Here is an 18,987-nt window from a genome sequence, read left to right as displayed (position 1 = left end):
AGGAATAATAAAACTAAAAAGAAATTTCTGGCTTTTGAAACAAAGAGAACGCTTAAAAAAAAGATAAACAAAGGCTGGGGTTGTGACTCAGTGTTAGAGCACTTGCCTAGCATGTGTGAAGCACTGGGTTCAATTCTCAGCACCACATACAAATAAATTAATAAATAAAATAAAGGTCCATCAACAATCTAAAAAATATTTTTTAAAAAAAGGTAAGCAAAAGTTAGTAGTGTTATGTTTCCAGGATATATAAATTAAATACAATAGTCAATCAAGTTAATTATTAGATAAAATGTCTACATCTAAAATTAAAACTTCTAATATGTTTTTAAAATCGATAAGGGACATGTGATTTTGTTAATTTTGAAAACCAAATGAAAATTATTCCTTCACAAGTACCTCATTTTTTCTTGTATATGAACTGTAACAAGTTTGAAATGCATAACTGTTATCTAAAACAAAACCCCAGATGGCAAAATACAGAGGGCAGGCTGTATTGATGCAGGCTGCCCTGGATGTGGGGGATGTGGAGAGTGGTCTTATTGCTTAAAGGTTTTGTTTTAATTTAAAAGTCTATAAGAGAAGTGATTTCATTAAGGGGGGAAAAAGTTCATCTTGATAGATGATAAAACAAAAAAGAGTCAAAGAGCACAGAATATCAAGAAAGTTTGGGTCTCTAAGTAGAAAGAAAAGATTTTCTTAACAATTCCTGATCCTGTTCCTGTGCCTGTCAGAGTTTTAAGGTCCAAACTGACACACACATACACAAGAGTAGAATGAGCAGGGTTGTCAGCAACATGAAAATCAACCACCAGAATAGGGGGAAAAAATGTTTAAGACAGTTACCTCATGGTGCAGGACTAGAGGTGAGCTCTAGGGAAGTGAACTACTTGCTTCATATTAGAATCTCATGCACGGCCTGTTTTTGAATCATTTGCATGTATTACTTTGCTTAAAATTAGATGGAGCTAGCTAGGTGAGTAAGAAGAAAGAAAGAAAACAAACCAATGGGCAACATGATCACATTTAAACAACTCAAATCAACTATGAAGTTTTGTTTAATCCTCCACTTATAAATTATTCACAGGGGCATTTTGATTCTAGAAAGTTCATAAACAGAGTGCAAATCGCCCAAGCAGAAGTAATTTGCTGCTTTTAAGCCGAAGCTCTGAGAAGCGAGGGAGTTGCCTATAGGAATTAACCAGAACAAAATCCTGATTAAACAACTAATTGGCTTGTCTACTAATGAAAAAAAAAACAAAGTACATTTCTCTACCTCAAGACACAGGGTCATAAAACAGAGGGTTTTCAGTACCACTTCAGAGAAGATGTTTAAGTCACTGAGAATAAAATTCAACAAGGTACAGCCCACCGAAGAGAACCATGAGAAAGGGCACAGTTCTAATCCGAGCCATCAGGCCCAGCAATCCCCAGGACAGGTATGTTCTTCACATTCCTGAGTTTGTCTTGATTCTCACCACTTCTTGTCTGGTAACAGAAGTTAACAAATGCTGTGATAGATAAGATTATTAACAGTTTTACTTATACTGTCTGAGTTGTTGGCTATTTGGAGTATATACTCAGTAATTTATGGATTCCATAAATATTGGCTTAAAATAGAATAATAAACATTTAAGAGATCATATTAGGATTTGGGAAAGCCAAGTATGACTTCCCATTAACAAGTTTCACTTCTACCATTATCACAGTAAATCATTTCTCAAATACTGAATTGGCTGTATGATTTAGTTTCAACAAAGAATGTCTAGCATGTGGTCTTAAAAAAACATAATTTTATGAATAAATTCTCCAGAACATTTGTTCTCAATAAGGAGCAATGTTGCTACTCAGAGGACCTTTGATAGTGTCTTGGGATATTTTCGGTCGTCACATTTTAGGAGTGGGAATGTTACTAGCATCCAGCAGATAAAGTCCAGAAGTGCTACTAAACACCCCAGGATGTACAGAACAGCCCCCCACAACATGGAATTCTCTGGTGCAAAATTTCCATCCTGCCAAAGAGAAGAAATCCTTCTATAGGCTATTTTTTTTTAATTCTAAGACTGTCTGTAAATAGAGATAATAATAACTGCTTATTAGCCTCCTTAGAAGAAGCAGAAACAGTATACACAAAATACACAGTAGGTACTTTCAGAGTGGTAATTATCATTATCATTATTAATAATTTGAGGTTTGATGACAGGTTTAAATTCAAAGTGACAAGTATAAGAGCAATGTTTGCTCAAAATTATCTCTGGAATCAATTTCCTGATTTACTTTAAAGTTACCTAAGGTCTTTAGACCAATAATTTACCATCTCAAAAAGCTGGATCAGAGATGTCAAGCACAAGCAGGGGTATACCTCAGGGAATGAATGTGGAGCAGGGACAACATTGTGTTACTTAACATTGGCCTGGAATAGTTGCCTTCCTTAGCTGATTACCATTGACTCTCCTTGCAGTGGAGAGAAGTGTTAGCATTGCTTTATGAAAGTGCCTGGGCTTCTTTCTAATTCTTATGTCAAAAAAATAATCCTACAATGCAAAATTACTTGCATGTTTATAGACTCATGGAGTGTTGCAAATATTGAGCTGGGTATATATTCCTTCAGGTAGTCTTGCTGTGTTTTGCTCTAGGATATTCAATGAATTCATGTTTAACCCTTGCCTATCACAATTATTTCCCCACAGAGCATGCAGAAATAATGAATATATTATTTTCTTAGACAACATGACAGCTAAAAGCAATTACTATGTGACAAGTGATGTGCTAAGCCCTTTCCAAGCATGATTGTATGTAGCTCTCACAAAAGCCTTGGGTCCTATTGTGATTCACTGCTTATAAAAAGCTGAAAAATGGCAGAGCCTGGCCAGGAGTCCTATTCTTCCTGACATTAGTACTTGAAAGCTAAATCACCAGGCTACTGCCTCAGAACAGAGGAGCCTTTCCAGATACTCTGACTACAGGAGCAAGGGGTGTTAGAGAGAAGGTAAAATGAGCAGAAACTTTCTAAAGAGTTGTCCTTCCTTTAGGAACAGTAATGCTGAAGTTCTTAAACGAGGTCCAGGTAGAACAAAAAATTCTTAAGTATATATATCCCCTACCATCCTGACAGCCATAATTTCTGGGTGTTAATCATAAAGACTACTGGCATCACATTTTATCCGAAGCCATATTTGGAAATTATGTGCATTAGTTCTTTCAAAGACCATGTGGTATAGGAAAAATAGTTTTTATCAGTTTTAAGTATGCTAAATGTTACAAATGACAGAAAGTTAGAACCCTATTTTTTCCCATAAAATATAACCTTTTAAAATGGCATTTAAACAATAAGTCTCAAATAAATAGATTATTTGACTCATTTAAGGAAATAGCTAAGAATAAATAAATCAATTATACTATTTTTAAAGTGTCATGTGAAGAGTTCATTCATAAACCAAAAGATCATAAGTAATTCCTACTTACCAATAACCAATAATAAAAGAACGGCAAACTAGAGACTAATACACACTCTCTTACTTCATAAAAAGACAATGTTCACATAAATATGCATTTATACAACATATAAAAACTATGACAGAATTGTTTTTGAATAACATCCTAACATGGTTCAAAAGTACTTGATTGAAGTCAAAAGGTTTTGTCATTATTCATAAGTTCTCCTGGATTCCTGCCTTCTAGCCACATTCATATGAACTGGCCACTCAGTTTTCTATTGAAAACCATCATAATAACAGTGGCTGTCTTGACTACTACATATGGTTACTGTGAGATTTAAATCATTTGATTAATTTACCTTTCAGCTTAAAATATTTTTTATGACAAGTATCCATAAATAATATCAAGAACTACATATCAGCACACAAGAATATCAGGATCCTTGTCCCTGCTGACTTTCTAACCTCAAAATCTCACACTTTTCCTTGTTGAAACACTTCCACTATAATATCTCTCCACCCTCTACATTAACAACACATCTACCTAGAATACATGTGTTCCATGTCTTGTCCACCTGAAAAAAAAAAAAAAACTCATCTTCATAAAATCAGTGACTACTTAACTTTCTGCTTCCTTACCCTTTTACTCCATTAGAATTGACCACTCTATTTTTTTCCCCATTTCTGTCCTCTACAGATATCATCTTATCACCTACATATTATTGCACTTACCTGTTTGGGTGTGTTTTCCCCTACTAGACAACACATAGCTTGAGATCCAACCTTTCTGTGCTTTGAGTTGATATTTCACTCTGTTCCTCAGACAAATATGACCACATTCAGTGTGACCTAACTACAGTTCAAAGAAAAGCTTAGATGCTCAGACAAATCTTGAAGTAGAGGCAAAATGAAAACATAAAGGGAAGACAGAGAGTTATAAATGAAGGGATGAAACCAGCTTCTTCTCTTCACCATTTTAAACTCTACTACTAAAGACCTTAACTGGGACCAACAATAGGGTTGTGTGAAGTGAAGACCAGGATTAGGAGGAACATGAGCCAGGGAGACACTGACAAAACCAGAATTTCCAAGCTAAAAACACTGTGGGGGTCAAAGTTGATCACTCAATACTCAGGCCAAGCATATCCATTTAAGTGCAAGAAACGTTATTTTTAGTATGTAATAAGCAAATGCTAAATTTTAAAGAATGAGTTGATAATTGAGAGAAGAAAGCGTTACATCTTACATTCAACTTCATTTTTATGTAAATTATTCACATTGTAATCTCTATTTTGTTTCTTAAAGGAAGAAAACAAAAGTGAAGAAACGTCTCTGAAAACTAAGAGGACTCCAATCACATCTGAAGAGCCACACACCAAAACACAAGGTCAGAATGCAATCTATAGAAAAAAAAAAATCAGTGAAATGCATATTTTCCTGAAACGTGTTGTCTGATGAAACATTTGTCCTTGACCAGGTGAATTATCTAGAGTTGAAGAGCTAAATAGTCACAAAATTGTTATTTCTTCATTCAGTCACTCATCCATGCATTCACTAGATGCTCTTTTATGGCCTAGCATGAAAAGGTGCCATTCCATTCACTGGTGATGTGGTACTGTATAATATAGATCAAGTCTGTGCTAACATGGAACTTGTATTCTAGAGAAAATGAAATTGATCATAGACAAGCAAGCACATCATAAACAATGTAATTTCAGGCAATGATAAGGGTTATAAAGACATTAAAGCAGATGTGGGTTGTGCATGTTGAAAGGTTCAGTGCTCACACTTCTGCTCCTATCACTCATCAGTTCTCTATTTTAGAAATCTCATCTCTACGTGAATAATTCTGAATTCATATCAGATCGATTTTTTTTTAAAAGCTAGTCCAATATTTTCCATAAATACCTCTATGGTCCTAAAGAAAGCATATTTAAAATTGAATACCTTATCTTCTCATTCAAATAAGCTCCCTCTCCTGGTTTACTTCCTTTTCTGGTACTAATATTTTTAAAATCTTCCTTTCTCACTCATGTTCCATTCTTCTACCTAGGAGTCCTGTAAGGGAAATAGTCACCAAATCGCCTTTCATAATGACCCTCAAACCCACTTGCTTCCTTGGCAATCTCATCCTGGTTTAGGCCTTACACACCTACACCACTCCTAGGCTAACTGGTCATTTCTACTTAGGACTTTATTTTACCCAATCTCTCCGCTTTTTATCCAGCCCAGTACTGGATAAATAGTATACATTATTTACATATTACTTTCCATTAGCTAGGTGTTTGACCCCATACCTCCACTCGAGAACCTTAGGTGCCTCCATGTTGTATACAAGACAAAATCTAAACCCTTTCACCTGACTGTATAAGTCCTAATGCAAACTAATCTCAGCACTTCTTTCTATCCCTTTCTCCTCCTCTCACATGTAAATAGTATATTCTAACTAAGAAAACCCCAAAATGATAGAATCACTAGAACAGAATATGCCATTGAGAAATGTGAAGACATAAAATTATTGCCATAAAACTAGAACAAATGTTTTGTTTTTCATCTACTAGACAACTCCTGTGTATAATGGTTTTTAATGACTTTCTATTTGTGCTTAAAACAAATATTTGAACTAAAGCATAATTCAGTTTTTATTAGTCAAAACTTCTCATCTCTAAGAAGGAAAAAATAAAAAATACATAAAATTACAAGCAAGATTGTAAATAAAGAAATGAATCACAAGACAGGGGTATAGCTCTGTGGTAGAGCACTTGCCTAGCATGAACAATGCCCTGGGTTCAACCTCCAGCACCACTAAATAAGTAGATAAATATAGAAATAAATCACAAGAAAGGTTGTAAATAAGTTAATTCCTGTTAAGGAATATCCCCTCAATCAAAAGCAGTACTCTGAAAAAATGGCCCCACTAAATTAAATGTAACTGTTCCTATTTAAGAGAAAAGAACATATATGAAGAAAACAACCAAATTTGACAGATAAATGGTAAACTTAAATCATTGGAAGGAAATAAGATATTCCCAGTAGGAACATCATTATAACATTATAAAGATATTTATTGATTTTTTTTTCAAATTAATTTTTACAACTCATCTCTGTCTACATTTAGCAATATACTTTTTAAACAAAACAACTAAGGAAAAAATTCACTTTAGTTTCCTTGAGTTTATTTATTTACATACTTCTTTTGATGTTCTGTATTATTATGCAGATTAGAATATAAAGAATACTTTCTTGTTCTTCTACAGATTAGATGTTTTTAATCACTAACTTTCTTCTGCACTTTCATCTCAGCCAAAAAAAAAAAACCCAGGAAGGCAGTATTCTCCTAATAATAGTTAGCGCTCACTTACCTGAGAAGGAAATTTAAGTTTAAAAAAGGAAATGCTCTATAATGCTTTTCAATATGAATGCAATATAAATCCACTTCCTTATTGATGGCTTAACTGTGGCTGTTGAATTGTTAGATGATCTGATTTAAAATATTTAGTATGATGTGTCGATGAAAGAGAAAAGCAGGTAAGAATCATAAGCTCCATCTCTGTTAAAAAAAAAACTCACATAAAGTAACTCCTCAAACAGTGAGAGGATAGAGTGAAAGTGTAGATTTGCTTTTCTTTATCAACAACTAAAGACAATGCATTCTTCAATCCTCAAAATATTTTCAAAGGGGAGGAAGACCCTTCTGTAGATCACACAACACTCTTCATTGCATACACTAAAATGTGATTAACAGAAGTATTGAGGAAAAAACACTACAGATCTGAGTCAAGGGAAGCAAAAAAAAAAAAAACCACAGAATTATTGAGATAATTAAACTACAATTCAGGTTTATTGTGAGTTAATAATAGTGATGCTTTCAAAATTATAGTTCTTCACACAGAAAAATACAAAATGGCTTAAGACTAAGGATCACATCTCTGGGATGACAAGTTTATTCTGATCCTTGTTACACTTTTTCAAAGTGTATTTGTAAGCTTAAGTTTTTCATAGCTGGTAATAAAATCTCTTTTGCGAAAGTTTCATTTAACAGAGGAGCTATTTGAGTGAAAAGGGAAAAAATCATTTTTTTTCTTTTTAATCGGCAGACTTAGCATATCTTGAAAGACTGTAAGAGGAATAAGTTATATTCAAGATATTTTGTCTTGAAAAAGCAAAATTATTAGTGTTTAAAGATAGCTTCTGATATATGGTTGGTATTTTTATGTTCTTCACTTCAAAACATGCAGGTGCAATGTCACAAAATCTGCAGATGTGGATTTCTGATTATAGAACTCCTATCTTCTTCAGAGCATGGTTAATTTATATCTGCCATGGAAATGAAGAACGCAACACATTTTGGATTCAAATAAAGATAACTTACTAATGTCCTCTTTGGATTGCAATTATCTTTCTTAGGTTTCTACTTCATATATATTATCTTAAATGCTTCTTTAAACAAACATTTTGGTACCCTTTAAGAATATATAAATGACTTACCAAATAAAGGTCTATAATGTGTTAAAATGAACTTATTCATGTGAAAAGGGGGCAAAGTTGAGAGCTTATACAAGTGTGCTGTGGTAGACTGTATAATAGCCACCCAAAAACCACATTCTAATCCCCCAAACCTATTAATTTGTTACTTTAGATGGAAAATTTTTTCTTATGTTATTAAGGTTCCTGAGATGGGAAGATTATCCTGAGTTTTCAAGGTATCCCAGGGTAATCAAGTCTCCTAATAAAAGAAAAACAAGAGGGCCAGAGGCAGAAGAAAGAGATGGATTCATGCATTCTAGGGGTGGAAAAAAGGGCCACAAATGGAGCAAGGCAAGTAACCTCTAGAAGCCAGAAAAGATAGAGACTTGGAATCTCTCCTTAAGTTTCCAGAAGGAACACAGGATGCATTTTGGACTTCTGACTTTCAGAGATAAAAGAAAAGAAAGTTGTGTTATTTTAAGCCATTAAATGTGTGGCAATTTGTTACAGCAGCAGTAGAAGTCTAATACATACAGCTTTAGAATAGCCCAATTTTAAATATAAAAAGTAAAAATTTAAAAAGCAAAATTGAGATTTACTACAAGCAATTATGAAAATTTATAGTAAAGGATATACATATATATCCTTTATAGATTATATACCAGATATAGATATAGATATATAAACCAGAAAGAGCATTTGAGAGTTTGACATCCTGAATTCAAATCCTAATTCTGCTACTTCCTAACTTTCTAGTAAAGGTATTTAACATCTCTTGAGTCTCAGTTTGCTCATGCATAAAATAAGAATGATATCATCATCACTAGGTTATGAATGAGAGTTAAATTAGGTAATATATTTAAAGCACTTAGCATTGAAGTTAGTAAATTCCAATGTTGACACAGGACAGATAAAGACCATAAATGAGTATAACCCATGCTCTGTCTAAACAGGCCACTCAGCACCTACCACTACCACGTGAGGATGATGGTCAAGGGCTGCTAGGTGTCCAGAGAGTCTACAAATACAAACCGTAATTTGAATTTCTCAGTTTTTGAATGTTCATTTTTTAATGTTTAGACATTACCATTTTTTAATCATTAAGAAAAAAAAACCTGAATTCTTGTCCAATGTAGTTCACAAGATCATTTTGTGACCTGTAACCAACCACCTAATAGATACTCAATGTTGTTTATGCACATGAACATTAACTCCCCTGGACAAAATTCAAAGTCTGGCATTGTTTTTAGTAATACTCTTCCTCTTCCTCTCCTAGTTCCTCATGGTGTCCTCCCCAGACTTTGTTTTGCAAACAGATTGCGAGTGGGTAAACATTGCTAGGCCTCCTGTGTCAAACAGCTCTCCATAGCCAAGACCTCTGGGCTCCAAGTGTAGTTCATTCCCAGGCTTACAGAGGTATCCCAGGGCTCCCCTAGTTCCTGACCTCTGATCCAAACTGACTTAACTTGTGTCTCAGCCAGTTCTCAGTTTAAATAGCAATCTTCAATGTTCAAAAACTGCTCTAGAGCTAAAAAAAAAAAAAAAAANAAAAAAAAAATATATATATATATATATATATATATATATATAAAACTATTTTATTTTTAAAAAAACAAATAGTAGGTCAGAAAAAGGGAAGAAATTCTGGTTTTTTAAAGGAGGAAACCAATGTTCAATCCCTGGCAGTAACAATTAGCAGATACAATCTAACTTGTCTATGTGGACTTGGAAAATGTCTGTACTGAAATTTAATTTACAAGAATCTATAAAGGTTTACCTAAGACCAACCAACTTGATTGATGTACATGGGAGATGCTACTATGGCTAATTTTAGTAGTATAGTCCACCCCTGTAACTATCAGTTCTATTCATCAGCCAAAAGATAAGATGAGAATATATTTTTTAAATATTAAATTTTTAAATCAAAACTACTTAAGAATTTCTCTGCTTCATCCAAACAGAAATAGTCTTACATAGTAAACAATTAGGTTTTTAAAACTTAACAAGAAGTGTACTTGCAAAATGATGACCAACATAATGATAATAAAAGAATTGAGAAATGAATAAACTTGGATGTGAAATCTTAGTTGGGAAAAAAAGATAAATATAAATGTGTTTTCTAGTTTGAAACGATGAGGAAAATTCCTGTGATGATTTGGCAAGGGACAGAGACATAATCAGGGCACCTTCAATGAGTGGCAGGAGCTTCTTGTAGGAAATTTGTGAATAAATGAAACTGAAAAGACATTCAGGGGACAGAGGCAGCTCTAAGAGCTAATTACATTCTCTGCCTCTCACTCACAGGGAACATGGCTTCATTTCCCATGACCTCTGTGTTTCTCTGCATATCTACCCTGCACTGCTCTCATTCCCACTACTTATTTCCTAGCCAAATTCCAGAGAGAGAAATCTGACTGACTTAGATAATAGTCACTGTTCCCATTGGGCAGAGCCCTTCATAGCATCATCAGGGTCACTGGCCAGCTATGGACTAGCCACACTCTCTAGGTCAGGTGCCTGCAGTGTGCACCATCAGCCACCATCCCTGCATGTAGCACAGAGAGAGCAGCCTACAGATGAGGGAGAAGCAGAGAAGAGCTTCACCAGCTAAAAGGAGAAGCTAGACATAGAAAACCTACCCCAGTTTAAATACCTAATAGAAGACCAGATTGACTGATGAAATTACTATTATTACTGTGTTTTTCTTTACATATTTTTAGTTGTAGATGGACACAATACCTTTATTCTATTTATTTTTAGTGTGATGCTGAGGATCAAACCCAGTGTCTCACACATGCTAGGCAAGCACTCTACCACTGAACCACAACCCCAGCCCTCTATTATTACTATTTTATACACTAAAACCTTAGGAGAGTCTAACAAACATGGATGGGCTGTGGTTTTTTCTTAAAAAAAAAAAAACAAGTGCTATGTTTTGTAGTTTGCAAGATTTAAATATATTTGCATAATTCAATTAAACTGTGCTTTTAGGCTTCTTTCTGATAAGAATAACACTGATTTGTGGGAAATTGCATATGTTTTCCTGATCCCTGGAACTCTCTTAAGAAAATGGAAGCTTTTGCATGCCCCTCATACAATAGTACTTTGCATCCCTGAAAGAGTTAATACATTCTTTAAAACAGAAGAGAGGGAACAATTTACCCAGTCTGCCAGTCTGGCTGGTGGAACACTTTGTGTTTATATTGCATTTTTCTGGAATGGAGTCTTTATCTAATCCTCACAGAAATCCCCATGACAAAAGTGTTTCTCATTTTATGGATGAGGAAACTGCTATAAAAAAGCGACTTGCCCAGAGTCACCCAGAGAATTAGTGATGTAAGGATTAGAGCTCCTTGTTCAGTATCCAGCATTGGTAACTCCCCACATTCCTTAATATCTGTACATAAAATGTGTTTTCTATATGAACTAATCTCAATTTAAAACGTCCCTGAAACCAAGCATGACATTGACAAAGGACAGGATCCCTTGATCCTCCCATGGTACCCGAGCTACCTATTCTTTTTTGTTTATTGATTTGTTCATTTCTTTACTTTGAAATGATGTGTCCTAAAGTCCAAAACCATCCTAAATATCCCTTTGAGACTTTAATAGTACTTTAAGACTGAGTAAAGGCCACCTAAGCTCTGATCCCATCCTGCCTCTCTCAGCACAGGTTCTAGCTTCTTCCTAAATAGCTCCAGTCCACAAAGCAATGTGTTTTGTTGTCAGACAGGTTGTTACAGTGTTTTGAAGGATTATTGTTTGTTTTATAAATTCCACTGATGGGTCTTCCTTCTGCCTACTACAATGTAAGAAATAAATCTATTGTCTTTTCTATGTTACAGCCTTCAAAGAACTTGAAATAACTCTTATGTCACTAGCACATCTTCAGTACCTTAACTAAAGAACTTAAGTTCCTTAAGCCATTCCTCAGATGGGTTGGTTTCCAGAAATCTCATCTACTCTGAGTCCCTCCTCTGGATTTTTAATAGATAACACATTTCTTTATATAAAATATTCCTTTTTCTTGTTCTTGTGAATGACATTTTAGGGCACTCTTTACATTCCATTTCATGTGCGTTGTTGTGTTGTTAACTTCCTCCATGACAGTTGACAATCTACAGATATATAATTTTAAGTGTGATCAAGGTATTAAAAGTAAAATTATTCTAAGGACATTATACATCTAGCAATTCTGAAGTTAACCACAAGCTGAATAAAAACTACAGTCTTGGTACCTGAAAATAATTACTAGTTATCTAGTTGTTAAAACTGTGTTATTCATTACATTAACTCCCAATATTCATTCATTAAGATACAAATGATATTATCATTTATGTATCTAATAAAAGTGTTGAGACTCAGGCTCTATTAATTCATCCAATATCTAATTACTCAAGCACTGATGGTTCTTAATGAAAGAAGATTTATTTTTTAGACGGGGAACTACAATGTATTTGGTGATTGAGGGATTAGAAATGATACCATCCCCCAGAACACACATTCCAACCAATGCAAGTCTTTTGAATTTTCTCCTTTTCACATGCATCCAAAAAAAAAAAAAAAAGGGCCAGTTAAGTACTTTTCTCATTCACAGCCTTATTCCAAATTAGGTTCTTTCCTTGATCAACCCTTTTCCAGCATTTATTTAATGCCCCTGATAAAATGTGGAAGGTCAATGTGTTTCCACATCACTTATTTCCTCTCTTGAAGAGGGAAGCAGATGTTTCACACCTGATGCAGTCGCCATGATGTGTTGCTTCCAGGGGCCAAACAGACTGGAAGTGTATTACACAGGCCCAGTGTGATGTGCTGCCAGATTGGAGACAGACTTGGCCAGGTGTGTGAAGGGCAAACTCAATTGAATTCATTTCTGCACATTCAGTCAAAGCAACCATCTCAGGACCCTTTGATCCCAGTTTTCACTGTCTGCCATGGGCACACGTTCCAGAGCAGAATTGGACCAAGGGTACTGATGAGATCTGGCAATTGCTATACAACATGCAAAGAACACGACTGGCAGAAAGAAACTATTCATTTGGTGGCTACAAAAGAGGGAATCCTGCTGTCCACGTGTGAAGCTAGGAAGTACAATGTGTGGTTGACAAAACTTCACCCAAATGCCAAAGCAAGATTTTGCCTCGTATTTTAGATTTCTCTTTCATGATGATGATGCAAACACTCTGACCATCTGTTCCCTCAAATAACATGCTGTGTGGATAAAAAGACACCCACACTGACCTACAGTTGATGGGGATCCTTTTATTTTAAAGTCCTCTTGGGTTTTTTGAAGTTTTGGTTCTACTGTGATCCCAAGAATAAGCCATAACTAGTTCCTCATCTAAATCAACGAGGTATTAAGTATTCATTTTGTAGTTAACAGCTTATCTACAAATCAAACTAGACTGTAATTAATTCCTGAATACCCAAGACCTGTCACAATAGAGGCAGTGTCATTTTAGCAGGGCTTAGAATGTCTCTGCAAGACTGAATAAGGGCGTGGGTCTACATAGAGTTAATTCAATCCAAATGATATGATGATAAACTAAAATTTATTATAAAAATGGAAGAAAATAACTTTTGCAGAATAGTCAGTTATTTCACTGGTACTGACAGAAAAGTATATTACAAATGTAATGCACATCCTGTAGTTTGAATGAACAATGAAGGAATAGGATGCAGCTTTTCTCATGTGGTTTTATAAGAAAGTCAATAAAATCTTATAAGAAACATTGTTTTATAGATTCTCCTTATTTTAAACTCAAAATTTTTCTGATATTTTAACTCATATGTCATGATCTATTTTAATCCCAAATTTCTTTTAGGGCTGGTTGCTTCTACAAAAATAGTCCATCATGAGTTTTTGGTTCAGAACTCTTTGAGGCATCCACGTTAACTCTAGATCTTTATGTTTAAAAAAAATGTGTATGCAATATACAGTCTCCAGGGTTCCAGTCCATAAATGCACTAAACATCTGTATCCAGACATTAAGAATTCTGCTTTGAAATATCTAACGGTAATTGTCTTAGTATTTGTGGATACTGAGAAAGGAGAGGATGCCACTTTCTTCATTAGCAGTATAGCATGGTATCACATCACAGATATGAAAAATGACTTCTTTTTTCCCTGTTGGGAAAAGAAAAACAAAAAAAATAATATGGCAAAACCCAAACACATAGGGAACATAGACTCTTTCTCATATTTCTGTTAAATACCTCTTTTCTACCAAACAACATAGTGAGGATGTTAGTTTTTTACTCTGAAAGCTACTGCATACTGATAATACTCATTATCACACCACATGTCTATATAAAAAGAACCCTATCCTATGATTTTCATACACATGGCAGCATTTCACCTGAAATGTGGTCCTTACACACAGACTTTAAAGAGGTGATTATGGTGAGGCTCCTTGGTCCCTCAAAAGATTTGGGACTTTGGAGAGTTTTTCTCGAACAATAATGAAACATATTTAGTGATGTTTTCTATCTTCTAGCCCAAAATGCTATAATTTCAAAATAAAAATAGAGTATCCTAAGATATCCAGGGGTTTGTGCTCTCCTATTCATAAGGTGTTTAAAATTATAAGTAGTGACTAAATTTTATGATTCCTTTTATTATTCCTGAAACATATTCCTGGAATAGTACATTGAAATATTTAGATGGATCACTGAAAATTTTATACTAAAGGGCTTTTATGATGAAAACTTGTAAAGTGATCATTTTTTGTAAAGTGATTGAACATTTTTTGCAAATCCAAATTGTCAATATTGCGTTTGCTTAAATTTTAAAACTGTAATATTATAATACAATAAGATTGATGATTCATGCATTGGTTTCAATTTTCTAAGTACAACATCCAATTAAAAATAAATTAGAAACCGGCTAATGAATAATCATTAAATTGTATTCTTTTTTTCCTTTCACCTTCTATATTTTCTTTTAATCTTAAGTAATTTACTTTTATTAAAGACTTCTCTCTAATCCAAATATTTACCAGTGATTTGATTCTTCTCTGGGTAAATTACAATTTAAGCTATATTAATTGAAAATGGTATTTGTAGATTTGATAGGAAAAATTTAATTTCTGAATGAAAATAAAGCTAGTATGTGCTAGTCTGTGTCACGTCTTCAGAAAGGGTGTCATAGCTAAAGATAATCAAGTCAAAATCAAAGATTTGATCTCATAAAAATTAGAATGCAAGTTCTAAAATAATGATATCATTTCTTCCCATTTTGCTTTGCAAATTTTATGATGCATCAACTTTAGTAATAAATTATGAATATTTAGCAAAACCAAAAATACCTTCTGGATGATGAATGCTCATGTTCAGCTTTGCTAATATCAAAAAGAAATATATACCATATAAAATTTTTATTACATGACATGCCAATTTTAAGTGTAATTTTTATTGGTCTGAAGGTCTACAGGTTAACTCCTTCTGCACAAGGTCCTGGCTTAGCAGGAATCCTTGGGGAGCCCTTCCTTGAAGACTATTCCAGAAGACAAACAGAATCTCCATAGTTTGTGTTGTCAAATATAACTGTGACAAGAGTGGTGTGTATTCTCCTATCTATATACTACTTCTTTGCCATAGATAAAGACTCCGAGAAAGATTCCTCCAGAAATTTGACCACAAAGCCTGACCCTCAAAGTTCAATGGAACCAACCAGAACAAAGTCAGAGCAGAAGGAAATGGGGACTGAGAATGAAGAAGCAATCAGGTGAGAATTTAATAAAACATATGATGCATGTTGGAGATAGTGCTGGGTCCTGCACACACACAAAAATAATTCTAACACCGAATCCCTCTTTAGTTGAACAAAAGAGCAAGAAAACCACAACAGTCACATAAGGCAAAGCAATGGGCAAGAACTAAAAGGTAGGTTCAGGTCCAGTTCATTATGCTTTACCAGCCAGGCATGGCCACTAACCAAGAGCTCCACACAGCCACATGGCTGTAGGCCAAATCACACCCACAGAAACATTGCAGTTACACGTGTGAGTCATTGTGTCATCATAGAAACAGCCCACATATTTATTAGGCATAAAATTTAAAAGGAAATAATTAAAGAAAATTTTCCCCAAGTTCACAAAGAAATGGCTATTTCAATTCTGTAAATATTTTATTGTTCCAGAAGATTATGATTTCTTCCCATCAACCAAAGAAAATGTGGCATAAAAACCAAAGGTTACTACAGAAGTGGGGAATTTTTTATGCCACTGAAAGAACAAAGTTTTATAAATACTTCCCATAAAATTATTGGAAATATCACAAAAGAGGTGCCAATTTAAATGTGAATCCACAGTAAAATCCAAGTAGGAGTCCCTTCATCTTCTTGGCATGACGTTATAGGCCTGCTGATCCAATTTGAATTGCTTCATTATATTTGATATAATTACAATGGACTTATGAAATAATAAGGAAATATTCTTCATCTTTAGCAGGCAAGAGGAGTTAGCCTTTCAAAAATAGGTAAAAGTAACTATTTTTCCATTCCACCCCACTCTACCCCTCCTTCTCTCTCGGCAGCTCTTTACTCTTTTAAACCATCTGCTGTCAGTATGAATTAATGTGATTATCCAGGATCCAGGGTATTGCTGATTGAACAATAGGCATCAGTAAGAGAGAGCACATTTTCAATGAACACAAATTTGGCTATATATGAAAATAAACACAAGCTCTCTCTTAACACATACATACACAATGCTATCGTGCTATCTGACAAAAATAAAACCTGATGTATCATTTAGGCAAAGAGAAGATGTTTAAACTCTGAGGTGAGGACTAGAATCTTACAACAGGATAAGTAATTATTTATGTTATTTATATAATTATTGGTGCTTGCAGAATGCTTTGCACTCCTATTAGTAGGTCATCATTATCTTCCCTCCACAGATAAGCAACCAAGGCACAGAGAGGTTAATTAGTTTGCCTATAGTAATAGGGTTAGCTCAGATAAGATTAGACTGCAGAAGACTAGAATTCCTGAGTGGAACTTTTTCCTCTCTCTTGCCAATCAATGGCTTAACCTTCTGAATTAATCTCTCTTTCTAGCATTTATTTTAATACATATAAGTTTTTGCAATAAATAGTAGTAATAGGTTTTGAAGGAACTGAAGTTGAATCCATAACTAATATTTTGGGAGATATATTTCTCTTAACCCATATTTATTCCTACTAGAGTACTTTCACTTTTCTGAAAATGTAAAAAATATTGAAAGTTTTCAATTGCCCAGAAAGTAGGTAAACAGTACAGTTCAATACTATGAAACTCCTTAATATGTCCTCTGAGAATCTGCCTGGTCTATCTCCTCCCTGTTTTTCCTTTGCCATCTCCCAACACATCTCCTTACTACCCACTTTCCTTTTGTAGCCACACCTCTCCTGTATATATTTCAGTCTCTTATACTCATCACATTCCCTGCTGACATCAACTCTTCAGATTGCATTCTGACCATTCCCTCCTTTGAAAGGCCTTTCATGCTCTTTGTAACTAGGTCATATGCCCCTGTAATAAGAGCTTTTGCATGGTGTATATTCCTGTTGCAATTCATATGATTCGTCTCACCTCTCAGTTATGTGCTTCTTTATGACAGGGGCCATGGTGTCTGTATTATTGATGACTGGTATCCCCATCACCTAGCTCTGTACCTGGTACATGATAAATTTACAAAAACTACTGATCAAATGAATTATTGGGTGAATCCCAACCTACTGGATTTATTGCTCTGGAACTTCTAAATTTTCAAAATTGTATAGTGTCTACAAGAGGAGAGAGCAAGACATGAGTGGTACCCAAGCCTTTCCATTCCTGCTTGGAATCCTTGGTAAGAGCAAGGGTGGCAGGTGGCACATTATAAAGAGTATGAGGAAGCAACCTTAGGCTCTAAAGTCTCTGTTTGGGATAGGGATGTAGCTTAGTGGTAGAGCATTTGCCTGGCATGTGTGAGGCCCTTGGTTCCATCCCCAACACCACAAAAATAAGTAAATAAATAAGTCAAGTCAGTCTTAATTCCTTAGTCCTCTTCTTGGCTTTGCATCACTATCATTATCCTGAGCTGGCAAAATTATTTGCATCCAGATCAATTTTTTTTATATTTTCCTGACAACACTTTCTGCAACATAGATAGTGGTGCCGCTGGAGAATTATTGATGAGCTGAGTAGGCCCAAGTTAGCTGAAAGCTCTTGCTTTGCTACAGGAAGACTTTCTGCATCTTTTCTGAGGACCAATGAAAACCACAAGCATTGAAAGAACAGCTTAAAACGAGCTAGTTGTAGTGTCACCTTTGACTAAAGTTAATGGAAATCTTAATCTTCCAGGACCACGTAAGACTTATCAAAACTTTCTGTTTTAACCACATGGGCAACAATGCTACCACACCTAGAATCCTAAACAGCATAATTTTATATATGATTACATATGATCAATGATAAAATAATGGCCTATTGAAAATACCATTTCATAGTGCCCTCAATGAGTAAAGCTCATTTTGGTACATTTAGTTATTAAAAATCAGCATCTTCAACTTTAAGCAAGGTTAAGTTTTAAAAAGCTTTTTCTCCTAGAAAAAGCATTAAGGATTTGATTGATTGTAGGCACTAAATATAGATAGGTGACTGACTAGTCCTCACCTCAATTATTTTAAATTTGGAAAAAGTTAGGTTATTAATAAACAAAATTTAAAAGTAGGTTCCTTATTCTAAGTGCATTTACCTTATCCTGTGGCCTAAGCCCTGGGCTGAATAGGGATTAATGTGTCTGGGCTGATCAACAAGTAGTGGGGAGAATGCAGATTGGGAATTTTGCTGTCTCTGTGTGAAAACTGCAGTGTGATATTGTTGATTACATCTATAGTTTCTGTTATGCTCAGAAAATGCACAGGGGTAGAGACCATGAGGAATATAAGCATAAAGGTTACCATTTATATCAGTCAAGGTTCTCCTGAGAAGCAGAACTGATAGGATATACACATATACAAATTCTTATCATTAAGAAATGGCTAAGGACATTATGGAGGTTGAAAATTCCTAAAATCTATAATCACCAAGCTGTAGACTCAAGAGAACCAATAGTGT

At 34.7% G+C, this 18,987-nt stretch overlaps 1 protein-coding gene across 1 annotated transcript in view; it reads left to right on the top strand.

The window, feature by feature from the left end:
• The first annotated feature begins 1,328 nt into the window (after nt 1-1,328).
• The window catches only part of Cngb3 (cyclic nucleotide gated channel subunit beta 3), a 150,179-nt gene continuing 132,520 nt past the window's right edge, over nt 1,329-18,987 (top strand). The window contains exons 1-3 of the mRNA XM_015485764.2: nt 1,329-1,439; nt 4,743-4,824; nt 15,504-15,630. Coding sequence (XP_015341250.1) covers nt 1,329-1,439; nt 4,743-4,824; nt 15,504-15,630 — 320 coding nt within the window. The remainder of the gene's footprint in view (nt 1,440-4,742; nt 4,825-15,503; nt 15,631-18,987) is intronic.

This window comes from Marmota marmota, unplaced genomic scaffold, assembly GCF_001458135.2.
Source record: "Marmota marmota marmota unplaced genomic scaffold, marMar, whole genome shotgun sequence".
Taxonomy (NCBI): Eukaryota; Metazoa; Chordata; class Mammalia; order Rodentia; family Sciuridae; genus Marmota; species Marmota marmota.
This window is presented reverse-complemented; position numbering and strand designations above follow the sequence as displayed.